At 49.1% G+C, this 24,580-nt stretch overlaps 1 protein-coding gene across 3 annotated transcripts in view; it reads left to right on the top strand.

Moving 5' to 3' along the window:
- The window catches only part of AXIN1 (axin 1), a 76,988-nt gene that overhangs the window by 49,844 nt on the left and 2,564 nt on the right, over positions 1-24,580 (top strand). For 2 of the 3 annotated variants that reach the window (XM_068698877.1, XM_068698876.1), the window contains exons 4-8: positions 579-675; positions 8,695-8,832; positions 14,693-15,246; positions 18,503-18,679; positions 19,914-20,159. In XM_068698877.1, coding sequence (XP_068554978.1) covers positions 579-675; positions 8,695-8,832; positions 14,693-15,246; positions 18,503-18,679; positions 19,914-20,159 — 1,212 coding nt within the window. The remainder of the gene's footprint in view (positions 1-578; positions 676-8,694; positions 8,833-14,692; positions 15,247-18,502; positions 18,680-19,913; positions 20,160-24,580) is intronic. The other variant, XM_068698878.1, reaches the window with a different exon arrangement.

Here is a 24,580-nt window from a genome sequence, read left to right as displayed (position 1 = left end):
TTTCACCCAATAACTTCAGTATCAAGTCCATAATTTCTAACTGAGCTAAAGATGATCTTAAGAGCCATGAAGTCAACCCTTTGCTTTGATAAGCCATTTGAGAAGTTACCATGTTCTTTTCAAAACATACACCTTGTTCCCTGACCAAGTTCCCCTCGCTGAGCTCCCACTCCTCCTCCTCCTCCCCCCGTTCCTAGCCTGCCCTGTGGTTTACTGTGTACATTGCCGTCTCTTTTATAGAAAGCAACCAACTATAAAAGGTACCAGGATGCAGTCCAAGTCCTTCTCCCTGCCCTCTACCTTGGGCAACAGTTGGGGGAGTCCTGCCTCACTCAGCTCCTGGCGGATGCTGTGTAAGTGCCCCTGGTAGGGAGCTCCAGGGACCTGGAGGAGCACCGTTCCCCACATCGTTCCTCTTGCTCTGTTGCACTCGCCCTGGGCATGTGAAGCCTTTTTCAGACTCTAAGAGGTTTCCTTCCTGCCGTTCTGTGGCAACAGGGCTTCAATGAATGTTGTGTGATGGAGACCACCTAACGAAAGGCACTAAAGCAGGGCGTGTTGTTGCTTTATTCTGGCAGAGATGGGATCCCACCGTACAGACTCCGAAAGCAGCATCGCAGAGAGATGCAGGAAAGTGCCAAAGCAAATGGACGCGTGCCACTACCTCACATTCCTGTAAGTAGCAGTATCTCCTTCTGCAAAGGTAAACACGCGAAGTGCGTGAGATCTCTAGCACGCGTTTGCTCTGCTTGCTCAAGTTTAACCTCCTTTAGCACTGCATTCATCTGGGGATGGGAATCCACTGTGCTGAGAAAGGGCATGCAAGAGGAGGAAAGCTTGGTAGTCCTCTGCCAGCCTCATCACCCAGGGGTACCCAAAACACAATTTTCTTAAGTGCTTGGTCAGTAGCCAGTTTCTTCAGGACAAGAATGGAAGCGCAGGCTGGCTGAGGTGGCTGGTGTCTGCCTGAAAGTAGGCTGGGGGGACAGAGATGTTTGTGGGAGGGGTAGGAGGCCACTGGGCACAAAGGCTGATGTAGCCAAAGTCAACTGGGGAAAAATGCAGCTGTCCTGAGCAGTATTCTTGCAGTGGGTGGCAAAAGGGAGCTCTAACCTGTTCTCAAGGACTCTGCAAAGCCTGCCTGGGAATACATGGTAGGAAAGCAAAGAAGGTGCAGACATAAGTATTGCCGGTTGTCTGGTATTGTCTCCCCAGTTGCTTCAGGTAAGCAAACAGCTTTTGGAAGATGAGGCTTCGGGGCTCTGCAGCACCATCTGCAGCTCTGCTTATTATTTTCTTTCTGTGAGAAGTTACAGGTGACATTTAATATATAGCAGGGAATAAAGGTGCTTTTTTTCCCTTTGGACAGCTGGACTCCAGCACAAAACAAATTGGGAAAGAAAAAAAAAGCCTCCATCTGCTTTTTCCAGAAGTGCCTTCAAACTTGACACAGCTGTTCCCATCCTGCCTGCTCAGAGCAGCACAATGCAAGCAGAAATACACCCTCGTTTTAATCTGATTTAAGAAAAAATCGCTCTTTGTTTTCCTTTTTAAATTAGATTATTTGCCTTAGATTTAAGAGGGTCTCCTATGCTTTGATCACTGGGTTGACAATAAAAACCCTGGCTGTGGACACTCACTAGCCATCCTTGCTTAGTCACCTCTCTTTTCATACAGTTGCTTTTGCAGTGTGGTCGCTGTTGAAAAGGCTGGCTGGGTGCCTTTTTATTTCACTTGATGCAGTTTTTACTGTAAGCACTGCTTTGTTAGAGTGGAAGTTTGAAAGCTTGGCCTTTATTTTTGTTGTTGTTGTTGTTGCTGTTAGTGAACAGTGGGAACTACTGAGTGAATGTTCTCTGACTTCAAAGCTTGTCAGAGGTTTTACCTTTTGGATAAAAATAATAGTGGGTTTCTGTTGATCGTGTGCACTGGCAATGCCTCAGTGAACTGCAGGTTATAAACTCAGAGTATGGAGCATTAAATATGTATAGTGAGCTGTTCTTTAACAAACTTCCATCTGCCAAACATTTCTTTTGTTAAAATGAATAAGTGTCATTCCAGCAGCAGTTCCTTGCAGACTAATTAGTTGTACTTAGCATTAAATTTTATCGACCTTTTTAGAAACCAGTTAAAAGGGGGTGGGAGGGTAAAAAACAAGGTTTAAATTGGCCACCTGCTGCTTATAAATTTATATATTATCCTACTTATCTACACGGTCTTTTAGAATTACATATTCCTTCTAAACTACATACAGACGCTTCACAAGGATTTTTCTATGAAACACTCAGTGTTCCCATTAGATTCTGTGCTGTAATTTTAAATCCCAGGCAAAAAGGCATCTTGACGCATATTTTTATGGGAGTGGAAGACTGAGAAGTCAAGTTAGTTCTAGTCTTTCTCCAGGGAATATAAGTTTAGTTCAGACACTCTGGCACCTCCTGCCAGCCAATTACTGACACAGAATTGGCATCAACTTCAGAGAGGCACTGCTCTGCCCTCACTTATCAATCAGCCAAGAAAGGAGAAGGTAATTAGACAATATGTTTTGACAACACCAGTGTGAAATGTTATGAAGTTAGTCTTTTAAAATCACCTCTAACTGCAAGTTTATTGAATTAAACTTACCCAATTAGCAAAGAGCCATGCAAATGTTTCTTCAAGTGTTGCTTTCTAAAGCCAGTGGTTAGGATATCATGCAGCCCGTAGCTAGAGCAGTCTCTGTGAGCTGCCTGGACCTGGCGGTTAGCGTGCTTTTAAACATGGAGCAGTAACTAAATTGCAGCCTTTGAGTGAAGGTCTTTATGGGCTCATATCTAACCAGTATAGCCAGAATCCATACCAGTAAGTGTTGCAGAGTGCATGGCATGTTTTCCTGCTGATAGTAGAGAACCTCCTACCTCCAAAAAGTCGTTTTAGAAGTCCTTTACAGACCTTACTGTTCCCTGACAAATGAGGTGTGGGGCTATTATGCAAAATTCTGAAAGAACTTATATTGCTTTTAATAGCAGCACTATTTAGGTCTTTATTTTATTCAGGTCTAGAAGCTATAAACTGCAGTTATAGGAGATTGCCTGCTAGTTTCATCAGCCGTGCTGCCTCCAGACAAGTTTTAAACAAGTTTTAGTCATGTAGGATTCCCTACTATGTAGCAGGAGATCTTAGTGCATGGACAGCAGTGTTCTGCATATTCCATACTTACAAACTTAAAAATACTCTAAGTTTGGAAAAGTTGTGTTTTCTGAAATGGCGCTGTGCCCAGGAATGCAGCAGGTGAAGGTTTCTAGCAAGCAACGAGACCTTTATTTTGTGCCTCTCCCAGGAACCTATTACATAGTGGGTGCCTGTTGCTTTTTATGTGATTTTTCCATCTTCTTCTAGGATTTGAGCAAAGTCTTGGGGCAGTAAGAAAGGAAAGAGCAGGCAAATGCCCAAAGGAGGAGTAAAAGCCCCAAGAACGCAGGGCTTTACCTGTGCTGTTGTACTGTATTTACCCGAGCTCTGGCATGCAGCAGTTCCCAGGACAGCGTAAACACCATTTTCTCCCTGGCAAATTCAGAAAAATCCAACCTGAAGCATTATTGCTTGGGATTCCTTTTTTTGTGTGTGTAATTTTGTGTTTGTTTACTTGCATGAAGAAGCCATTTTGTAGCTGTAGAGCTCCCATCAAGTGGAGCTCTCCTGTCCTGCCCCCAGTCAAGGAAGCTGCGAGCATGTTGCACAGTTGTCCTGTGAGAAGGGACGTTCAGCCTTCCCAGGAGGGTGTCCTGTGTGCAGAGGTGACTTCCATGGTATCCTTTAGTGGAACAGGATTCAAGCGACTGCTCTGCAGTGCTGTACAAGTGAGGAGTGGACAGGATGAGGAGCCCTGGTCTCATTCTGCCTGGGTGGCTTCTGCTCCTGCAAGCTGGGGACATGCTCGGAATTCCGATAATCCGATGTGTGTCCTTCTCAAATGCCTCGTGGCAGTGGGACTCTGCTAGTCCTTGAATGCTACTAGGTGGATGCTGAAGCCCAGTTACCCATGAGCTCTGCTACAGCTGTTTCTGGCACAAAAACACCATTTGCCCTTTAAAAACATATCCCACAGTGGAATACGTTAATCTGGGAAACGCAGAAGTTGAGAATTTCTTTTCTCTTGTGTTATCTAACTGCCATCTCCACTTGGTCTCCAAGACTGACTTCTGATCTAACATCAGCTGCTTGAGCATCATGGAGGCATCAAACATGTAGAAGGCATTTGAGATTTATCAACGTGTAATTCTTTGGCCCAGTCAGGTCTGTCAGAAATGGTTCAGCATGGATCCCTGGGGCTGATTGAGACCTCTGACCTAACACTGGAAAAGTTATTTCATCTTAGAGCAATTGAGTTTTTTTCTCCCCAAGGGGAACCTGCAAGCCACAGTGAGATTCTTCTCTTTCAGCCTTTTCTTTTCTTTATAGATCATAGTAAAACCATTGTCACTGTGACGAGGCTGAAAAGGTGGCATAAACTCAGTTGGGAAGAAAGAGTGAGGAAGGACAGAGTACAACTTCAGCAGTCCCAGCTGTCAGCCCTGGAGACAAATGTGCAGATCCTTGCCTGAGGTTTCATTCAGCTTTGAATGCTGAGCTGGCAGCTTTATCGTGTTTCTTCACCTCACTGTGGAGGTGAGAAGCCCACTCAAGCCTTGAAGAAACACAGCTCAGCATAAGTGGTGTTCCAGACGAGGCGCTAATTTAGGAAAGCAATGTGTTCAGATGCAGAACCTGGTCTTCAAACCACAGTTTCTCAGAGAAGGGGAAATCCATCAAAACCCAAGACCTGATTCTGCATCATGGAGAAAATCCTTGCAATTCCCACTCCATCAGCTCCAAAAAAAGATGGAAGAAACATCATAGCAGGTGCTAAATGGAACAACTTGGGTGCTTGTATATCTAGCATGTTCTTAGCATGCCAGGAGAGAGGACAGCGTTCTGGTGATAGGTACACCAAGAAATCATTCCTAACAGTTGTCACTAAGAAAGATTACTTCATCCAGAACAGTTCAAACTATTTCTTTCTTGCCAGCCCATCTGGCATTCAGCCTCCCGTCCATTGTTCTCTGTAACCTCCCCAGCCCAGCATGGTTTGGTTCTGGACAGACCCTGTCTGAACTAGTGGCATTAAATAAAAGTGGATAAATAATTAAATAAAACATTAGATAAAACAACTTCAGATAAAACATTAGATTAAACAGCAATTCTTTAAGACAGAGTGCTTCCTTTCTAGCTTGTTGACACAAAAAGGCCAGAGATCTCATTCTGGTCCAGACTGGAGGGCTGTATCCTCCAAAAACAGTGGGTGTTGGACCAGCCAGCTCTTGGAGAATGCTGCATCCTTTACTTGGAACAAAAGCATTTGGAGCCCTTCTGATTTTAGAACAATAAACAGCTTATTTATGACTCCCTTGCAGGGCTCTGTATGCCCACGAGGAGACAGGGGCAGGTTCAAAGTCCTGAAGCTCTGACAGATCCTCCTCTGGGCACAGGCTCAGCCTGGCTGGATTTTGGCGAAACGTGTCTCCTTTCCTAAGTTGGGCTTGTCATTTGATAAAAGTTTCAAACCCTTTGTTGTCTTAAGCTTTTTGAACCAGGTCAATGCAGTATGTGATTACTGTCCAGAGGAGATAGCAGTGGGCTGTATTGTTTCAGTGCAGGGATTTTGCATTCATTATTCTCCAATACTGTTCGTATTTGGGGAAGTCTGTGTAGCTCATCCTTTGAGCTAGGAATAAAATCAGAGCTGTGGCAATTCAGAACATCATTTTGCTTGGAAGCTTTCTGCAAGTCACCGTTATGGGTACTCACCAGGAAAATACTGGGCACATGCTGTGCTCTTCATCCATGGTGAAGTGAGATTTATTTCAGCTCAACTGATGGGCAGGGAGATGGACAGAGACTCTCACAGGGACTGCTTCCCACTGGGGGCTGCATCTTCCACCGTCAGACAGGCTGCTGTAGGACCTGTGCACGCTGTTGTGCTGAGCGGAAAGCCAGAAGGACAAGGTAGTGTGGTTTTGCACACACAGCAGTTTATCAAAGAGAGAGGAAAACGAGTTCACTGTAAAGGTTCTTAGGCTCAATTATTTTCATTTATGTAGTTTAGCTTCAGTCACTTCCAGGCTTTGAGAAACTGTGGATAAATGTGCTGAAGTATGATGTAAAAGGGCAAAATTGTCCTATCGAGCTTTAGTGACCCTGAACTTCTTCAGGTACTCATTGGAGTTGGAGCTGCAGTCCTTAAGCATTGCTGGGCCTGGAGGAGCTGCCTTATTTTACCAGGACTGAAACATGCAGGTTAACAAACCTCAATGTTTGCACCTGCTGCTGCAGCAGACTGGGTGCTTGGGAGAGATTTTCTTTGAGGACGTTGCACTGCATCAAGGGCTATGAAAATAATGGGAAATTCTTTCCTGATTCTGCTTTTCTGGGGAAGCTGCTGCAATAGCTGCAACAGGGAGATCTGAGCCTGTAGCTGCTGAGCCCTGAATTCTTCCCCTGCACCCAGAAAGCTCCTAACGGCGTGGTGCCTGCTCTGAGCAGGGCTTGGTGCTGCCATCCCATAAACAACCGCAGGGAAAGTTGACGTGTGTGAGGTGGCAGGAGGGAATGAACACATCGCTGGACTGGTTGTGACTTGTCAGGTGAAAGATTTCTGGTATTGCTGGCCATTTCTGGAATTGCTGGCATTACCTCATGGCACAGACAGCGTTCAATGTTTGGGGCTCGCTTGCTGATGGAAGCAGACTCCCCTAGCCAGAAGTGCTTCCCCAGATATTTGAGGAATGGGGAAACATCACATGGATCCCAGAGGCTCCCCACTGAATAACAGAGCAGGAACCATCTCTGTTGGGTCTTAACCCTGTGGCCATGCACAACTGAGGCACGTTTCTGAACTACACAAACTCTGGACAGTAGGATACAAATTTTCTGTCCCTCCAAAGAGAAACGGTGTTTTGCCCTCAAGCTTGTTATCTGGGTTATTTCCCTTCTCTTTAGTGAGGGACAGCACTTTGCCCTGGATGAAGGGGATGGTTTGATTGGGGCTGTCACCTTTGGCGGCATTCCCAGCTCTGTCGGGTCCAGTCCTGCCTGGACAGCTTCAGGTCGCCGTGTCGGCCCCTTGCTTTCCATGCACAGCGAGCGCACTGTGCGGGCAGTCCTTTCACCTGCAGAGCTGCCTCGTGTCCGCAGGCATCCCCCAGGGACCCCATGGCCCAGCACCACCCAGTGTGAACAAGGAGATGATAGTGGAAATTGAGGTTTGTTGGCAGGGTTAGCTGAGTTTTGATCTCAATGGGCAAAACAAGCGGTACTTTTAATCTGAGACGTGATAACTTAACTTGGGTGTCACAAAAGATGTCTCCAGCTTCTCAGTGCCATAAGTGGGATACTTGCTGCCTTTATTTTTCTTCCCCCTGCCTTCCATTCGGCAGTTGGCAGAAAGAGAAAAACAATATGATTTGCATGCTTTTGTTAGTTTGGAGGCAAAGCGTTATTTTAGTCTTCTGCATTGGTATTTAAGCTGGTTCAGGGTAAATTCGATTGGTCTCTAATCCTCCTTTAAAGATTCCAAGCTCGATTTCTGCTTCTGGTGCTTCATTTGTTCCTCACTATGAGTTATCTTGTGTCTTCATATTTAATTTTATCTCTAGCCCTGTGAAGTATTTATTTCTCTCATGCTGGTGTTGAAATATTTGAATGCAGGTTTTTATACTGTTGAGTTTTCCATATATTTTTCCTCCAGATTATTATTTTCTCTCTGCTGTGTCGTTTTATTTCTTCTACTAGCAGAGTAACAAAATAATTCAGAAGGGATGAAAAAGAGGGAAAAAATACAGTGGCTGTCAGCTTGATACTTCACTGCACAAACTTCTTATCTCAGAGCTCAGGAATTTAGGAACAAGGTAACTCAGCATAAGGAACTGAGAGTGCCCTTGAACTTTATTCATTTGTTCATACAGAGCAGGCAGAAAAATGGTATCTCTGTGCTTGTGAGGTTGCCAGAGACTGCTGTATTGGTAAAGCAAGCAGGGAATCTTTGCACAGCTCTGAAAAGATGAGATGCAATCGTGCCACGGCTGGGCTCTGATAAGAGGGGATGCTTTATGGGAACCTTTCGTGGCTGGGTAGATTTTAACAGAAGCTGCGCTGGAAGATGGAGGAAAGCAAGATTTCTTGGAGATGGCTGGATTTCTGCTCCTTTCTGCTCGTGAGCTAGATTTGCAGAGACTGACAGGCACACACACTGATCCACCTGTGGTAAGCTGAACATGTGTGCAGCAGAGTTCTGTCAAAGTGAAAACATTACTGTAAGAATATTCTATTCTTATTGGCTGTGTATAATTTTATATTCTTATTGGCCATGTGTAATTTTGAGAGTTATCATGCACATACATCCCAAAATGGAGTCTGATGCCAAAAGAGCTTGCTGACTGTGGCTATTGGAAACCTTTCCCTCATATGAGGGGGTGCACAGAGCTGGTGCTGGAGAGGAAGCTTGTGGTAGTGGCTCAGCTTCCAGCCTGTCAGTCCTGGGCTGCACCTCGGTGTCTGCCAGCTTGTCCTCCCTGAACTCCCACTGGAACGACTGGCATTTCCAGTTATTTAAGCCTCCAAAATAAATGTGTGATTTTCGTGCACCTTTTGCTAACCCCTGGTATGTTTTTCCTCCAGCGTACGTATCGAATGCCAAAGGATATCCATGTTGAACCAGAGAAGTTTGCTGCAGAATTGATCAATCGTTTGGAAGAAGTACAAAAGGAACGTGAAGCAGAGGAGAAGTTAGAGGAGCGCCTTAAACGTGTTCGAGCGGTTAGTAATCTCCTCGCCTCTCGTGCTAGCCTGGAATTTGTTTGCTTTGTGTGCAGCAGGAAGTTTTCAGCTGCTGTGGAAGCAACCTGGGTGACCATGTTCATCGCTTGCTTGTGGGTTCCTGAAGGCTTTCTGTCTCTACTTAGGGGTTGTGGGTGCTCTCCATCTTCTTTGGTGCCCTTGCTCTCCTGTCCATCACAGACTTTGTAAGCCACCCCTTCTATGCAAGGATGGGGACAGTGTAATGGGGGTTCGCTTTCCCCTATGGCATTTTGCATGATCCCTATTTCCCTTTCATGTGGCAAACAGATGGCAGATGATGTTATGCTTGGAGGCATTTGTGTGTGCCAGCAGCCCATTTCTACCAAAAAGGAAAAGGTTCTGCCTGTTAGTGCTTAGCGTATTCCTCACCTAGCATCCAGAAATCCTCTCCTGGCCAGAGCAATGCAATGACTTCACCTGGGGGTTGGGGAAACCCAGCCCATTGCACTGCGTGCTGTGAGCCTTTGTGCCTCTGGGGCCATTCAGAGTTTGAGTACTTGGTAGGTGAAGGCTACCAAGGGAAGGTAGGTGAAGGGTTCTAAGGGAAGCTTGCAAAGCCTTCAGCTCCACAACAAGCTCCATAAGGGAGTTTGGTTGTCTCATTCCTCATGTGAGACACGCTGTGCTGCAGTATTGATGCTTTACCATTTCTTCTGAGGTACTGCATCTCACACGTTTATCTTGTGCTGGAGATACAGGAGCCTTTACAGAGGACATGACAGTGTTACTGAACATCACAAATGTCAGTGTAACTACAGCCCCATGTGAAGAGGTTCTGGGTCCCTGCAGTGTAATAGCTGCTGGAGCTGTGAGGCAAAGGCTCTGTGCTTAGTATACCCTGCAGCTCTCCTTTAAAGAGGTGTCCGTGCCTATGTCAGCTTGCTCTGTGCTTTTAGAGAAGCTGAGTCTCTATGGCTCCAGGGCAGACCCTTCAAGCCCATTAGAGTATTTTTAAATATTCATCAATGATTTTAAAAGTTCATTTAGTAGTGCTTTAAACAGAAAAAGATCTGTAGGTTGTAGTATTCGCTTTAAATCGCATATGTATTCAAATGCAGAGAAATGAGGAAGGCAGAGTAACCTCTAAGCTTCCCTCCAGTGCCAAGCATTATCCAGCAAACTTGCTGCATTTCTGTGTCCAGCATCTAGCCAGAAAAAGACCAACAAGGTCCTATTCTGTGATTAGATTCCTGCTCTTCCAGAATTGGGCTATTTTCCTCTCTTGTAACTAGTGCTTTGTAGACAAAGCCAATGTAACCAGCAACATTTCCCGCTAACCCAGTCCCCTTCTCCTGCTCCCACTGGTACATTGCTGCCCCCCACCTGTACCCAAATAAATGATCTCTGCCCTCTACCCCCTTGAAGAAGCTGCCAGTAGCAATACCATAAAATCAGCAAACACATATGTGCCAGAGAATAAAACTAAGTCTGTCTAAACATATTTTTGTGTGACTTAATCTATTTTTAAGCCCAGGACTCCCACTAAAGCTATATATTGAGCCTCTTTTCTGTCTTCAGAATATATTTCATTGACTGGCTGGCATTTGGCATTAGCCATTCGGGAAAAACTCAGAGTAAGCAATTGTAGCTTTTTTAGGTCAGCATTTAAGGTGTAAGAGCTGCTGGTATCAGCAAGAGGAGAGCTTGAGTCCTGATAGATCACAGCTTTTTTTTCTATGACCTGAACACTAGGACTACAGGGTGACCTCTTACTGGGTCTGCATGGCTCGCTGAACAGTAGCACAGGGAAAACCATAAGGCATTAGTCACAGTAAGCAGTTTTCAGCTTAGCAGAGAATCAGAGAAGAAATATTTTGCAAAAGCTAGAAAAAATATATTTTTCCCCCATACTGAGCTGCCTACAAGCTCCCTTCCAAAGCCTCATCATACAATAAAAACTGGAAGAGGCATTTGGTTTAGAACCAGGTGATTTTTACTGAAAAGACCATAAGATTTCTGGTTTTGGTTTTCAGGAAAAAAAAAAAAAAACACTCTGAATTCATTAATTATTTTGAGCAGCACAGGAGATAACTAGGGGGTGATATGCATGTTGCCTTGTTACTTTCCATTCATGTCTGTGTATGTAGCTGCAGTATCGTATCATGCAGGCCACTAATTCTTTGTCTGAACCAAGTGAATTTGAAATGAGCTGTGTGCAGGAGAAGCAAAGACACTGCTGAAACTCTCAGCGTTTGAGTATAAAACATTAACTAGAGAGAGAAATTGTTTGCCTGAAGGTGGAAAATGCACTCTGTGTGATTAGGTGAGCTGTTTCAGCCTACCGACCGATAATAGTCTGATAGTTGGGACTGGGAGAAGTCAGGGGGGGAGGTTTGAAGCAAGGTGTTGCTTATCCATAGCTCATCAGTGCATATTTCAAAGGCTAGGCTGGAGAGTAAAAACAGCTCAGCCGGCAGCCAGCAAAGTTTAAGCATACATCCAGCTGTCTCTGCCTTTGCGAGCTGATGGAAGATGTTTCTGACAATAGTGTGTCAACAAAGCACCATCTAGTGGCTGTGACACCCGGGGCTTCCAGCCCAGCCGCAAAGCTTTGCTGGCTGCAGCAAGATGCTGAAACACAGCCCTGGAGCCCATGCTGGGGGAGCGCTGCCCTCCCACACACCTGCACATCCAGGAAAGCTGAGCCCGTGGAGGAGGCTGCTCCCCAAACCCACCGGTTTCTTGGGTGCATAATGCAGTAGTTATCATCTTGCTCCTACCAGAGCAGTTCTTCAGACAGTTTCCTGGAAACCAGGGTTTGTACCTAATCAGCTGAGAAAACCTGCCGGGATACTTTTATCTGATAACAGTTAAATAGAAATGCACATGATGTAAAAACTCCTGAAACAAAATTCAGAGGTAATTTTGTAGAAGTAAACATAGAAAGCTATAGGCAAAACATATGGGGATACCTGACTGCAGGCATCCAGCAGCACCTTTAGAGGATTTGGTTAGCTGTCACTCCCCACTGTGCAAATTAAAACATGCAATTCCCCACCTCTGGGTCAGGGTGGGGATGCTCATTCCCCAGGCTTTCCGTGCTGGCAAACCCAGAATGCCAGGTTGGGGGATGGCCTTTTCCCCAGGGCAGCCACACCAAACCCTTGCCTGCGGCTCCTTTGGTCAGCAGCTCGGTGTTGTCTCGTCTCCCCTTTCCTCCACCCATGCCAGCCGCGGGCAGGTGTCCGCCGGGCGAGAGCGGCTCATCTGGGTGCAGGCAGGTTTGGGGAGGAGGGAAGGGCTAGCGCTGCACTGCCAGGCACAGACTAAGATCAGATAACTCAGGCAAAGTGATTAAAAAGAGGAAGAATCTGTCCTGGTTTAGCGCGTGAGTTAATTTGCAAGCTGTTTAGTTCTGGATATCCTAGGCAAGTAGAGATGTCTCACACAGGTTGGCTTGGAAGCAGGGCCTCCTTCCCTCGTTACCTGCCATTGTCTCAACGTGGGGCTTTCCTGCTTCACGCGAAGCTGAGACCAGCGCTGGGGTCAGGAAGCCAGCTGCCCACCAGAGCTCACCAGCACACCACCAACCCAAACAGCACTTGCTCCTGGCAGAGGACCTGCTTAGGGTCCAGATCTGCTCATAGAATCACAGTCATTAAGGTTGGGAAAGATCTCCAAGATCATCTGGTCCAACCATCCCCCTACCACCACTATCACCCACTAAACCACGTCCCCAGGCACCACGTCCAACCTCTCCTTGAACACCCCCAGGGACAGTGACTCCACCACCTACTGTCCAACACCCCCAGATCCTTCTCCTTCCCTTAGCCCACCCTGATCTCAGTCTTGGAGCAAAACCAAGTACCAGATCCCAGTTATTTGCACAATTGAATTTCAGGTAGCCAGAAGATTTCCTAAATCCCAAGCACCCATTTGGCTAGGCAGTCCCAGGTTCACCCTGGGCACGCTTGTGCCTCCCTGCTGCGGTGTAACAGCACCGCCAGAGCAGAAAGCACCGTGCTGCCATTCATCAGGGATCTGCCCCAGGGGCAGATCTTGCCCTGCAGATACCAGCTGCTGTTTAAACCTGAGAACTCTCCAGAATGTAGGTACCGGCCCTCAGAGCCTCCAAAGCATTGAGTATGTCAGTGGGTCATCACAATTTAACCCAGCATTAAGGATTTAGGCAGTGCATGCTCCATCTTTTCCTGTATCCAACCCAGCTGCCAGGGAGGGCATTTGGCAGGCTGTAGCGTTGCCACTGGAGATGAAAGGTGCTTCTGAAGTTAGGAGCAATTTGTGAGCGACTGGTGTGTCCCCTCCGTGAGTGGGCATCGTGTCACACACTGAGTCCCATCTCTGCAGAGTGGCTTGGTGTTAGGAGTCCCTGTGACAGCCGGGATCACTGTCATCCTGATCAGCCTTGTTCCAATGAGTTTGCACAACAGCCTCTTTCTGGTTCTTGCAAAAGAATGAGGGTGTTATGAATAGATCTTTTGGATCCCTTGAAGTCAGTTTGCATTGCAGTGAGGCAGGGAAATCAGAGGGGCCGTGGCCACAAAAGAGAGTGAAGGGAAAGGCACCTCAGCAGGGCAGCACAGGAGCTGGGAGGAGAAGCCCAGGCTGGCAGAGGGCTGCAAGTGTCCACATTGTCTGCACTTTGGAAGCCCAGCATCGGCCCTGGTTCAGTTTGGAACCCCCAGGTGTGCCACTGGAGGAAGTCTGTTATTTGCTTTCTTGCTCTGTGGTTGGCAGCTGAGACTTTGAAGCTGGTTAGCGAGTGATGGATGATAACAACTGACAGGCAAAGCTGATGGGAGACAGTGTTTTCTAGCAGATGCATTTATCTGGCAGGGCAGATATTCCCCATGCTGCAAACGTGCCAAAGGAGGAAGAGAGAGCAGGATTAAAGGACTTGCTGGAATCCTACTTATGTGATTAAAAAAAATAGGAATCCTGTTTTCCAATAAAGAAACTTCATAAACATCTGAGTTTATGTTGGAGCATAAAATAGTTTGTCGGCATCAAAATTGTGGCTGTTAGCATGGAGGAGTTTTATTCCTCCTGGCACAGACTAAAGAGGTGCTAACAACAGCGTACCCTAGACCACTGGGAACCATAAGAGCAAGCAGTTAGTTACAACCCGTGTCTTTATCTGCACGAAGCGTTTTGCTGGAGCATTAGCATGCCTGGGAGAAGGCGGTGTTTGATTTTCAAAACCGTTCAGGCTGCTGTTGACCTTCAGTTGCACGCTCCTGTTACAAGCCCGCTGTTTGCCTTGCTTTGTGGAACATTCGGGTGAGAAAACCCCCTGGTATCTCCTGACTTGAGAATGGTTTTGCTGCATGTCCTGTGACTTTGTGCTTCATCTGCTGACCTTTGAAGTAGTGCCTCACCGAAGGCCTGTAGGAAGCTGCAGGTACGCTGCGGTGAGCTGCGTTTCCGATGCTGGTTGTTGCACAACCATCTTCAAGGGACTTGGGGAGCTTTTTAGCAAACCTCTGCCCACGTATAAATCCGATCGAGTCGGTACACTTATAAGAAAGGCGCATCTGTAAATCCTGGCTTTGTGTCAGCAGATGCCTGGTCTCTTTGGGCGATGCGGTGCGGCAGCGGGGTGAGCCGGGATGGGGCAGGCTCAGGCTGCACACTAGGAAGCTTTCCACAGGAGGGCAGCGCAGCCAGGGACAGGTCTCCAAAGAGGGGAGGCATCTCCATCTTGAAGGCTTTCAAGACCCGGCTGGACAAAGCCAGGGCTCACCTGTCTGAGTGTTGGTGGCAGTCGTGCTGTGAGCGGGAGGTGGGACTAGAGACCTCCAGAAACCCCTTGTGCCAGCCTGCTGTCATTCTCTGATTGTCCTCTGGTTTCTTGCAGGAGGAAGAAGGTGAGGAAGCAGACATCTCTTCTGGTCCTTCAGTCATTAGCCACAAGATGCCTTCTGCCCAAACCTTTCATCACTTTGCTCCTCGTTACTCTGAGATGGGCTGTGCTGGGATGCAGATGAGAGATGCACATGAAGAAAACCCAGAAAGCATCCTCGATGAACACGTACAGCGTGTGATGAAAACACCAGGCTGTCAATCTCCAGGACCTGGCCGCCACTCTCCTAAGCCACGGTCTCCAGAAAGCGGCCACTTAGGAAAGCTGTCAGGGACACTAGGAACAATTCCTCCAGGGCATGGCAAACACACAACAAAATCAGGAATGAAACTGGATGCAGCTAACTTATACCACCATAAACATGTCTACCACCACATCCATCACCACAGCGTGATGAAACCAAAAGAGCAAATTGAGGCCGAGGCCACGCAGCGGGTGCAGAACAGCTTTGCTTGGAATGTAGATTCACATAACTATGCAACAAAGTCACGAAACTACACTGAAAACTTGGGCATGGCCTCTGTCCCCATGGACTCTTTAGGCTACAGGTGAGTCAGGGCAACACCCAGTGGGAGTCCCAGAGCTGGAGCTTCTCTAGGAGGCTCTTTCATAAATGGGCTCTAGCATGCCAGTGAAACAGGGTGGCTGAGCCATGTTTTCTTATGGGACATGGTTTGAGGGCTTCTCACTGCTCTTCCCCCTCAGAAATGAATATGTTTCCTGATAACCCTTTTAAACTCCTTTTCACCTCTGGGTCTGGTGCTAAAAGACGTCCTCTAACCAGGATTTTTAATTGCCTTGGTTATAAATTACTTCTTCTGCTCCTTAAAGCAGCGGAGGTGCTGGTCGATTTAACCATGCACTGGGAGTTGATAAGTGTAGGGCTGTGTCTTAGGGGCTGGTCAACAGAAACCGGACTCTTAAGCTGTTTATGAGAGGACACAGAAGTACTCCTTTCTGCAAGGCGTAATTTATTCACCAGAAGGGTTCATTTCTCTTCATATGTAAGGGGTGGTTTCTCTGGTGCTGCTGTGGCCTGCTGTCCCAGGCGGATGTTCTCTCAGGCAGGGCTGTGTCCATCTCTGCCCAGGGGAGAAGTCGCTGCCATGTGTGCTCTTGGCAGTTTTTCCTTTGTCTGTTTGGATTAGAAACATGGAATGCGAGAATGCTTTGGGTTGGAAGGGACTTTAAAGATCACCTGTTTCCAGCCCCCTGCTATGGGACACCTCCCCCAGCTCAGGCTGCCCAAATCCCACCCAGCCTGGCCTTGGGCACTGCCTGGGATGGGGCACCCACAGCTCCTCAGGGCAGCCTGGGCCAGGGCCTCACTGTCCTCATAGGAAATAGGATTTCTTCCTCAGAGAATTTCTTCTGAACGTATAATCTAAATCTATTCTCTTTTAAGATTTAAAACTGTTACCCCTTGCCCTGTCATTTCAATCCCTGATAAAGGATGCCTCCCCATCATTCCTGTAGGTCCCCTTTATATACTGAAAGGCCACAGTAAGGTCTCCCCAGAGCCTTCCCTTCTCTGGTCTGAACACTCCCAGCTCCCTCAGCCTCTCTTCACAGCAGAGGAGCTCCAGCCCCCTGACCACCCTCATGGCCTCCTCGGGACCTGCTCCAGCAGATCCCCGTCCCTCCGGTGCTGGGGTCCCAGAGCTGAGCTCAGGGCTCCAGGTGGGGTCTCATGAGAGCGGAGCAGAGGGGAACAATCCCCTCCCTCACCCTGCTGACCGTTCTGCTGTTACTGCAGGCTGGGGCACAAGTGGCTTTCTGGGCTGCCAGCACACATTTTCAGCTCACATTCAGTTTTTCATCCGCCACCCAATTCCTCCATCTTCTGTCTGTGTGCTGAGAGGAGAGGATGAAGTTTATTCTCTGCAGCAGTGGGTTTTGCTAGTCCTGTTACTGAATTACTGTGAGGGCGAGGCTCAGGGCTACCTTGAATAATGAGCGGTGATGATAAACGTGGAGTAACTGTAGTTGAGAGCTTGGCTGGCTCCTTAAGGTATGTTATTTTGGGGCAAGGCTTTGCAGTGTACTCGGGGTGGGATTTTAGTGAAGGCAGGCTGCTAGGTGGGTCTGCAATGTGTAGGAACAACCTTCTGGAGGAGGGATGAGGGAGGCAGAGCATAGAGGCAGCTGAAGCAAACTGCTCTGTAGGCTGGCAGGGAGGGAGAGAGCCCTTACACCTTTCTGTGGGGTTAAAATGTGGCTGGGCTGCTTCAACAAAGCATACACGTGGCCATGCTGGGTTAACCCAAAGCCACATCGAGATACAGGTCTCTCTGGCACTGACTACAGTATACAGGGAAATGTAAGTGGGCACAGTCAGAGCTGTCCTTCTGGCACAAGCTCAGAGTTCCTGTCCCCAGGTTAAGAGTTTCATAAGATGAGAGTTTGCACCTGAACAGTCCTGTTTGGCTGCCAGTGCTCTCTTGCAGTGGCTTGTTTGGTCCTTCCTGAACCCAGCTGGGCTGCTGGCCTCCCCAGTCTGCAGCGTGAGTACGAGCTGGTGAAAAAAGCTTTTTTTTTTGATTGCACTGAACCTGCTGCTGGCGAATTTTATATGATACCTGCTAGTCCTTGTGTGGTGAGAAGCTGAGAACAAATTCTCAGTTTGCTCTGGCTTCACTGGTTGTCAGCATCCCCCTGTCCATGTTGTGTCCTGAGCTAAAGAGCTTTTATCTGTACAGTCTCCACCTGCAGAAGACAATCCACATCTCTGACCGCCTGCATGGTGTCAGTGCTCTGAGTCCCACAGTTGCTGTGTGGGGCATGCTGGCCAGACCCAAACACAGCAACATCTCCTGCTCGGTTCTCAAGTCATTTCCCACTAATTCTGGCCACCCTGCAGCATTGGGTTACTGTTTCCAAAGAACCCCTGCTGGGAATCCCATCTCACTTCTTCCCAGCAAAGCTGACTGGGGCCCTGTTACTCCTTGGTGGTGTTCTTTTACCTGCCTGTGCTCATGAGCATACAGAAGTAGAAGTAGGGAGGGCCTGCGGAGTAAAGCAGGTGGGTGATTAGGGTGATGGGGGTCCATGAAATTACTGCCCATGGCAATGCAGGCCAACACAGGCTCGTTCTGCACAGGCACAGCCACGTGCGCAGTGGCAAGGAGAGGTGGGATAACTGCAAGAGCCTTTGCTGCAGCCATGAGCACACCAAGGGCCTGTCGACCACTGCCTCCTTTCTGCCTCGCTGCATCGCCTGCAGCAGCTGCCTTTCCCCGTGTGCCCTGGAGGCTGGGTGAGAGCCTGCAGAAGGGAAGTCCCCTCCGTGGGATGTGATCTTTTACTATGATCTGAAGCCTCAGTTCAGATGAGAAACAAATGCTTGGCATGGTAAAACAGCAGTTTGGGGTGCTAGCAAGCTGGTCAGCAGCTCTGGGGAGGGGATCGGAAGGGTTCAGGCCAAGAGCAGTGATCTGACATGGAGAGGCAGCCTATGGACTGCAGCACCAGGATGAACCTCATGCTCTGAGCCTGTTACCAGCAAAGAGCTGGGGGTTTAACACAGTCCTTCATTTGCCAGGAGATCTCTTGGGCTTCTTGCCGCGTTGCCACGGCTCATTTGCCAGAGGAGCTCCCTTCCCTCCCAGAGACAGCTGATGTGCCTCAGTGTAGCCAGTCTTGCTCTTAGCCACAGCTGTGGCATGGTCGGTTTGAGCTGTGGTAGAGCCCAGCAGACCCTGGCAGGGCTGAATATGTCTAGAGATGGACATGGCCCTCCTCTGCCACTGTCTGTGGTGGTTTGGCTTAGGCAAAGCGCTAATGTCTCAAGCTTTGTTCTTGCAGTGGGAAAGCAAGTCTGCTCTCAAAAAGAAATGTTAAGAAGACCGATTCAGGGAAAAGTGATGGTGCCAACTATGAGATGCCAGGATCTCCTGAAGACGTGGAGAGAAACCAGAAGATCCTTCAGTGGATCATAGAAGGAGAGAAGGAGATCAGCAGGCATAAGAAAACAAACCATGGGTAAGGGCTGGTAGAGCGAGGAGTCTTCGTACTGTTGTATTGCATCCCCTGCGTAAGACATGTGTCTCTAGGATGTACAGCAGTCTGCCTTGTTCCTGGAGATCTGGAGAAGGCAAGCATCCACCAGGCACAAAGGTTTAGATCCTCTGGAGACTGAGGGGCTATAAGGATAAAGTTCAGTTTTTTTTCCAGAGGACGAATTGTGGCCTTGGGGGGAGGTTGAAGCCTCAGAGGAATCTCACCAACTGCTGCTGTGGTTACGAGGTGGATAACGTGGCACACAGGAGGCCGTATTTTTGCTTTAGGCACTTGCTCTACATAAATGCTTGTTACTCTTGTGAGGTGTTGATAGAAATGTAGGACCTGCTATGCTGGAGCCATTGGTCCCGAGTAAGCAGCCTGACACGGTTTCGGCTTGTTGGGAGCATCCTCTGGGATGGCCTCGCCTGCGTGGAGTAGAGCCAAAGCTGGTGGCTGTCTTGGGCATCTCTCCGTAGTCAAGCAGATCTCCTGTGGGCACAGATCCCTAATCACAGCCTGGCCATTCTGTGGCAAAAAGCCGTGCTTTCACCGACAAGGGGGATCTGGGGGCTCGTCCCCATTGCCACGGCTGCGTTAACGAGTAGCTGAGTGCCAGAAGTGCTGTTGTTTTTCCCTCTTGCTTCACAGTAGTGGCCAGGCAGGTGGCTCTGCAGGCATCTGGGGTGAGGGACAGAGCCACGGGTAGCACCGGGCCACCGTGAAGCCAGGCAGCAAATTGTGCTGCTGGAGCAGGGGAAGGACGAGCACGCTGGTGCCACATCCATTGCCCGGCGGTGGCTCGGAACAAGAGGCTCGCAGCCTGGCAGCGGTGGCACCACACACGGGGACATCTGGCGGATCCTGCTGAGTGCATTGTGCATGTCATTGAGCTGCCTTTGGCTGTTTTTATTTCTGTGCATTGTGCATTCAATTTCATGAGAGCCCTAAAGCAGATCTTCGTGTCCGGGTCGGGTCGCTCACCCTGATGTCTCACCAAAACACTAGATTAGGTGGCGACACGCTGCCCTGAAATGTCCGGGGCTGCGGTGGCTGGATGGTGCTCCCCTCTCCCTCAGAAACCACAGCCGTGCTGTAAGGAGCTCCCCAGGGGTGCCTGAGCCCAGCTGTGGAAGCAGTTGTCCATCTAGGAGTGACTGTGAGCATGTGCAGAGCGGCTTGGCAATCTGTGTAAAACCTTTGTATTTGTGTGCAGCTCTTCAGGTGCTAAGAAACAGCTGTCCCATGACATGGTCCGACCCCTCTCCATCGAGCGACCTGTTGCAGTGCACCCGTGGGTCAGTGCCCAGCTCCGGAACGTTGTCCAGCCTTCTCACCCTTTCATCCAAGATCCCACCATGCCGCCCAATCCAGCACCCAACCCTCTCACCCAGCTGGAAGAAGCTCGCCGGAGGTTGGAGGAGGAGGAAAAAAGGGCTGGAAAACTCCCCCTTAAACAAAGGTATGGCAGGAGGGGCTGTGCGTGGGAGGGAAAGGGGAAACTGCTCTGAAGGTGGGGAGCTGAGGGAGATGTCCAACCCCCTCTGTTTCAGTTTCCAGCACTAACTGGTGGAGGTGTGTGCAGAGGTCAGAGAAACCTGCCCCAGTCCCTCTGACCTGCCCTCTCCTGGTGGTGCACGTCACAAACTACCTTGAGGCTTGCATTTTTTGGATGGAGGGTCTGGAAGAGCTCTGAAAGGATGGGGAAGGAGCTGCTGAGAGCTCGAGCAAGTGGAGCCTGTCTAGAAGGAGCAGCCAGGGGAAGAGCTCTCTTCTGCAGTACTAACTGCACTGCAGCTCGTGGGCTCGCTTGCTCTTTGCTGGCACTGACTCTCGGCTTGCTCACACTCACACAGAGATTTCAAAGGCCTTGGCTGGTGCGGTAGCAGAATTCAGCAGGATGCAGCAAAGTTAAGCACAGAAGAGTATGCATTTGCTCTTCATTTTCAGCTCCTCCAGTCTTCCAGCAAAGGCTGCTTGTGGCATCTAGATGGGAACACCGTGCTCTCGTCCCGCTACAGCAGCACTGCCTCGCTGCGTGGCTGTGCCCAAGTCACTGCTTTTTGTGACTCAGCTTAATGCCTGTCGCAGAGCTAATTCTCCTGTATTATCTTTCAGGAAAGATTATTTGCAAGGCACATGGAGCTATCAGATGAAAAACAGTTTGGAAATGCTGGATAATTACTGTTAAGAGCTAAAAGCACTTTGTCCGTTAAAAACCTTTCACAATGGGAGTTGCTTGTAGTCACTCCAGTGCTTTATAGCTGCATTCTGAGAACTTCAAACTTTCAAGTCTGACGCTTAGAAACATGAGTGTAATTTAAAAAACAAGCTCCTCTAATTGCTGAACTCCAATTATTTTTGCTTGCAGTGGCCTTGTAGCAGACTTCTGCATATTTATGTCAGAGACAGATTGAAAGACAGGTAATTAGAGGGCTCTCCCAAGTCAGGTTGAGCCAAGTTTATTTGATCTACCTTTCAGTTGGTGTAATTGGATAGAGTTTATTAGTGGAGTCGTTTATAGTCATATTAAATTCATGCACCTTTCCCAGAAATGTCTAGATGCAGATGCACACTTTGGAAACGCCAGCCCGGGCTCTATGCATATGTCATGAATACGCTAATAGCAGCCTGGCATGTCTTGTAAACACAGCTTTTGTAGAAACCCCGTGGCATTGTGGTGTGTGCCCTCCAGACCAGAGGCAGAGAACAGGCTGAGCCATGCTGGGCTGCTCCACTTGCACACTCGTGCTGCCTCCTCGCAGGGCCTGGCTGTTCTGGAGACACAGTGATCCCGCTGACCCGCCTGATGCGTGGAAAGCCAGGGAGCAGCGTTTGCTGGGGAGGAACTGCTAATGGAAAGCAAATGTGCCTGTGTCCAGTAGCACACAAGAATGGATGCTGCCCCCAGGGAGTGAAGGATTTCGTGGTGTTTAGATCTTTCTGCTGGATTTTGGCAGGATGAGGTGCTCCAGCTGAAGCACGCCTGAGCTAGCACCTTTTCAGAGGGCTCCTGTTACAGTTAGCACAGGAGCGTGCCTGAAAACAGACCCCACCTCTCTTCTGAGAGGGGCTGCCCAAGGCTGGCTGGGGAGCAGAGGAGAAACAGCAAGGGGATTTCACCTGGAAACACCTTTTATTTCAGTCAGGAGCTCTGGAGAGCTCTGGGAAATTGGAGCCAGCCTCCAGGCTCATCGGCAGCCCTGGGGAGGCAGAGTCCCCACAGCACAGGAGGAGGTGTGAGCCTGGAGGTGTCCTTGAGGCACGGGCTTGAGCTGGCTGCAGGGGAGCATACAGTGCCAGCTCTGCACAGCTCAGCTGCCCCTGCGGCGTGCTTCCCTGCCTCACGAGCTGCTCCCCCGCCGGCACAGCCCTCTGTAGCCATCTCCTTTCCCTGCTCCCACCCCAGCCCTGTCCCACGGGCATCCGCACAGGCTGCACTGGGCATCATAAATACTCTGGAAGGAGTCACGCTGCTGTTGCAGAACCAGGCTTTCTCTCCCTGTTCTGCAGGGAGCATTGATCTTTGAGATACCAGCAGGACAGCTGCTGGGAAGCAATTCAAGATTAAATGTCCAGCACTGAATGACCTGCGGATCAGGGTGCCCATTGTGGAGAGCCCTGTCCCAGTGACCATCAGGTTGCTTGTCTGTGCAGCCAGTCTGGAGCCATTTTCTGTAGCTCAGTGTCACAGTTCAGTTATGTTAACAGCTGGAAGAAGTAATTAGTAGCAGCTCTGCAGAGAAAAGGGTTTTGCAAGCAGCGAAAGAATTTTAGAAACTCTCCAGCAGCAAGAAATGTTAGGGTGAGCTCGGTTTGGAATTAGTTTGGTTAGCCTGGAAGAGGACCAGAGCTGGACACTCCCAAGGTAACATCCCCTGGTTGCATTTCAGGCTTTCCAAAGCTCTTCAGCCCCCGGCTGAGCTGGAGCAAGCCCCCTCCTCCCTGTGCTGGGCACAGCTGCATCACCGCTAGGTTGTATGTGTGCTCCAACAGACCCAGGTTCCCTTTCACATCAGCCATTTGGATTCTATGGCTAGGGATTCTTGACAGGTCAGTGGAGTGTAGATGCAGTAAGTTGGATCAGCGCTGCTGTTTCCTTGTTGGATAACATTTTATCTTATTTTATGACAAATGTTGCAAAGGGAGCTGGTCCCAGAGGAGAGTTAGTGTTACTTGTCTGTATTCCTGGGGAGGGTCAGGCTGCGGGCCCCAGGAGATGGGCACAGGTGGAGGCTTTACTGCAGCAGGGCTTAGACATGGCCTGGTGGAGCAGCACACTCAGTGGGGGCCCATCTGGGTAAGAAGTGGTCTCAGGAGATTTCTGGATTCCTTGGCGATGACGAAAGTGGAGACAGTTGTGTTGCCTTGTTCTCCTGAGGGGAAAGCTCAGAAAATTGTGTTTCCAGTGATCAGCCCTGCTTCAGGTTGCTAGAGATCTGTTGCTGCAGTTTTGGGATGCGTGTGTGTTCTGTGGCTTTGAGATGCTCCCAAAGATGATTTTTCTTCCTGCAGGAAGGCATTAACCCTCTAGCTCTTGTCCCATCACCGGCAGCGTCCTTCAGGAGCTGCTCCTACTGCCTCTGCAGGTCCTGTCCCGTGGGGAAGAGCCCTGTCTTTGTGTCCAACTGCTCTCCCTGTGGCCTCCTGCTCTTACAGGTTCCCTGCAACCCTCTGGGCAGGTCCAGCTGTGATTCCATCCCCCTCCTGCTCCAGGGGAACCGAAGCTGCCCTCAGCCTCTGCTCGGATGCCCAGAAGCCATCCCTGTGTTGATTTATGTCAAAAACAGGGAGATCCAAAGCTGCGGGGTTTGGTTTTAACTCCAGTGCTGTGAAGCAGTACAGAGCTGCTGTTCTCAGGCACTGGCAGCCTCTCTGTGCTCTGGGAAGGAGTGCGTGCTGTGATGCTGCTGCTTTAACCCCTGCCTGTTTTCCACCATCCCCTTTTTTCTCTCTGCAGTCTGCAGCAGGAGGGCTGTCTGTTTTGACAAGCCCTTGAAACGGTGTACGTGCAAGAGGCATTCGCTCTCTAGCGGATGCAGGAGAAACTTGGGATGCTCTTTCTTCCTTGCGTGCTTTCCACAAGCCACACGATCCCCATGGCCCCTTCCCGAGGCTGGGGAAGAGGAGATAGAGGAGCCAGCCTGAGCACGTTCAGAAACGGCCTTTCAGGAGTGAATTACGCAGCAGCAGGAGGAAGGCTCCTGGCTGTTGGCACAGTCCTCATCCTGCTTCTACCAGGGCAGACCCCGGGGGGCTCAGGGCGTTTGTCGTAGTGGATGGGCGTTTGCAAGCCCAGGAGGTGCTGAGCAGATGAAGGCTTGCTCACCCCCCAGCCCTGGGGACAGCGGCGCCAGCGCCGTGCTGCCTGAGCTGTGCACGCCGTTGTGTCCCCAGGAGCCTGCGTGCCAGGTCCCCTGGGCACAGAGCAGCTGTCTCTTAGTCATGACTTGTTTCTAGCAGCATTAAGAGAAGCTTAGGGACTTTGAGGTTTTCCAAACCCCTTCAATTAACTTCTGGCTCACAGGATGCACAGTATTTGCCTGAATTTATGACCCATTTTTCCTTTAAATGCAAGATTATTTTTTTCCAAGGATGATTCAGTTTCTTAATGTTTTTCTAGCTAAAGGGCATCCTGTGCTTTGATATGAGGATGGGTTTGAAGAGCTCTGCTGGCACCTCTCAGGATGCAGCATTTTCCCCAGAGGTCTCCCAGGCAGAGCAAGCACCAGAAACGTTGTTCGGTTGAACTTTAGCCCTTTCATGGCTTTAGAAAGAGGTGAAAAAAATTTCTCTGGTCTTGGTTTGCAAAACCAATGTTTATATGGGCATGCCATTAAAAAGGTGCTGTGCCTGCGAGCCAGTGTTTAAAGGTTAGGGTCA

The sequence above is a fragment of the Anas acuta genome, chromosome 15 (genome assembly GCF_963932015.1).
Source record: "Anas acuta chromosome 15, bAnaAcu1.1, whole genome shotgun sequence".
NCBI lineage: Eukaryota > Metazoa > Chordata > Aves > Anseriformes > Anatidae > Anas > Anas acuta.
This window is presented reverse-complemented; position numbering and strand designations above follow the sequence as displayed.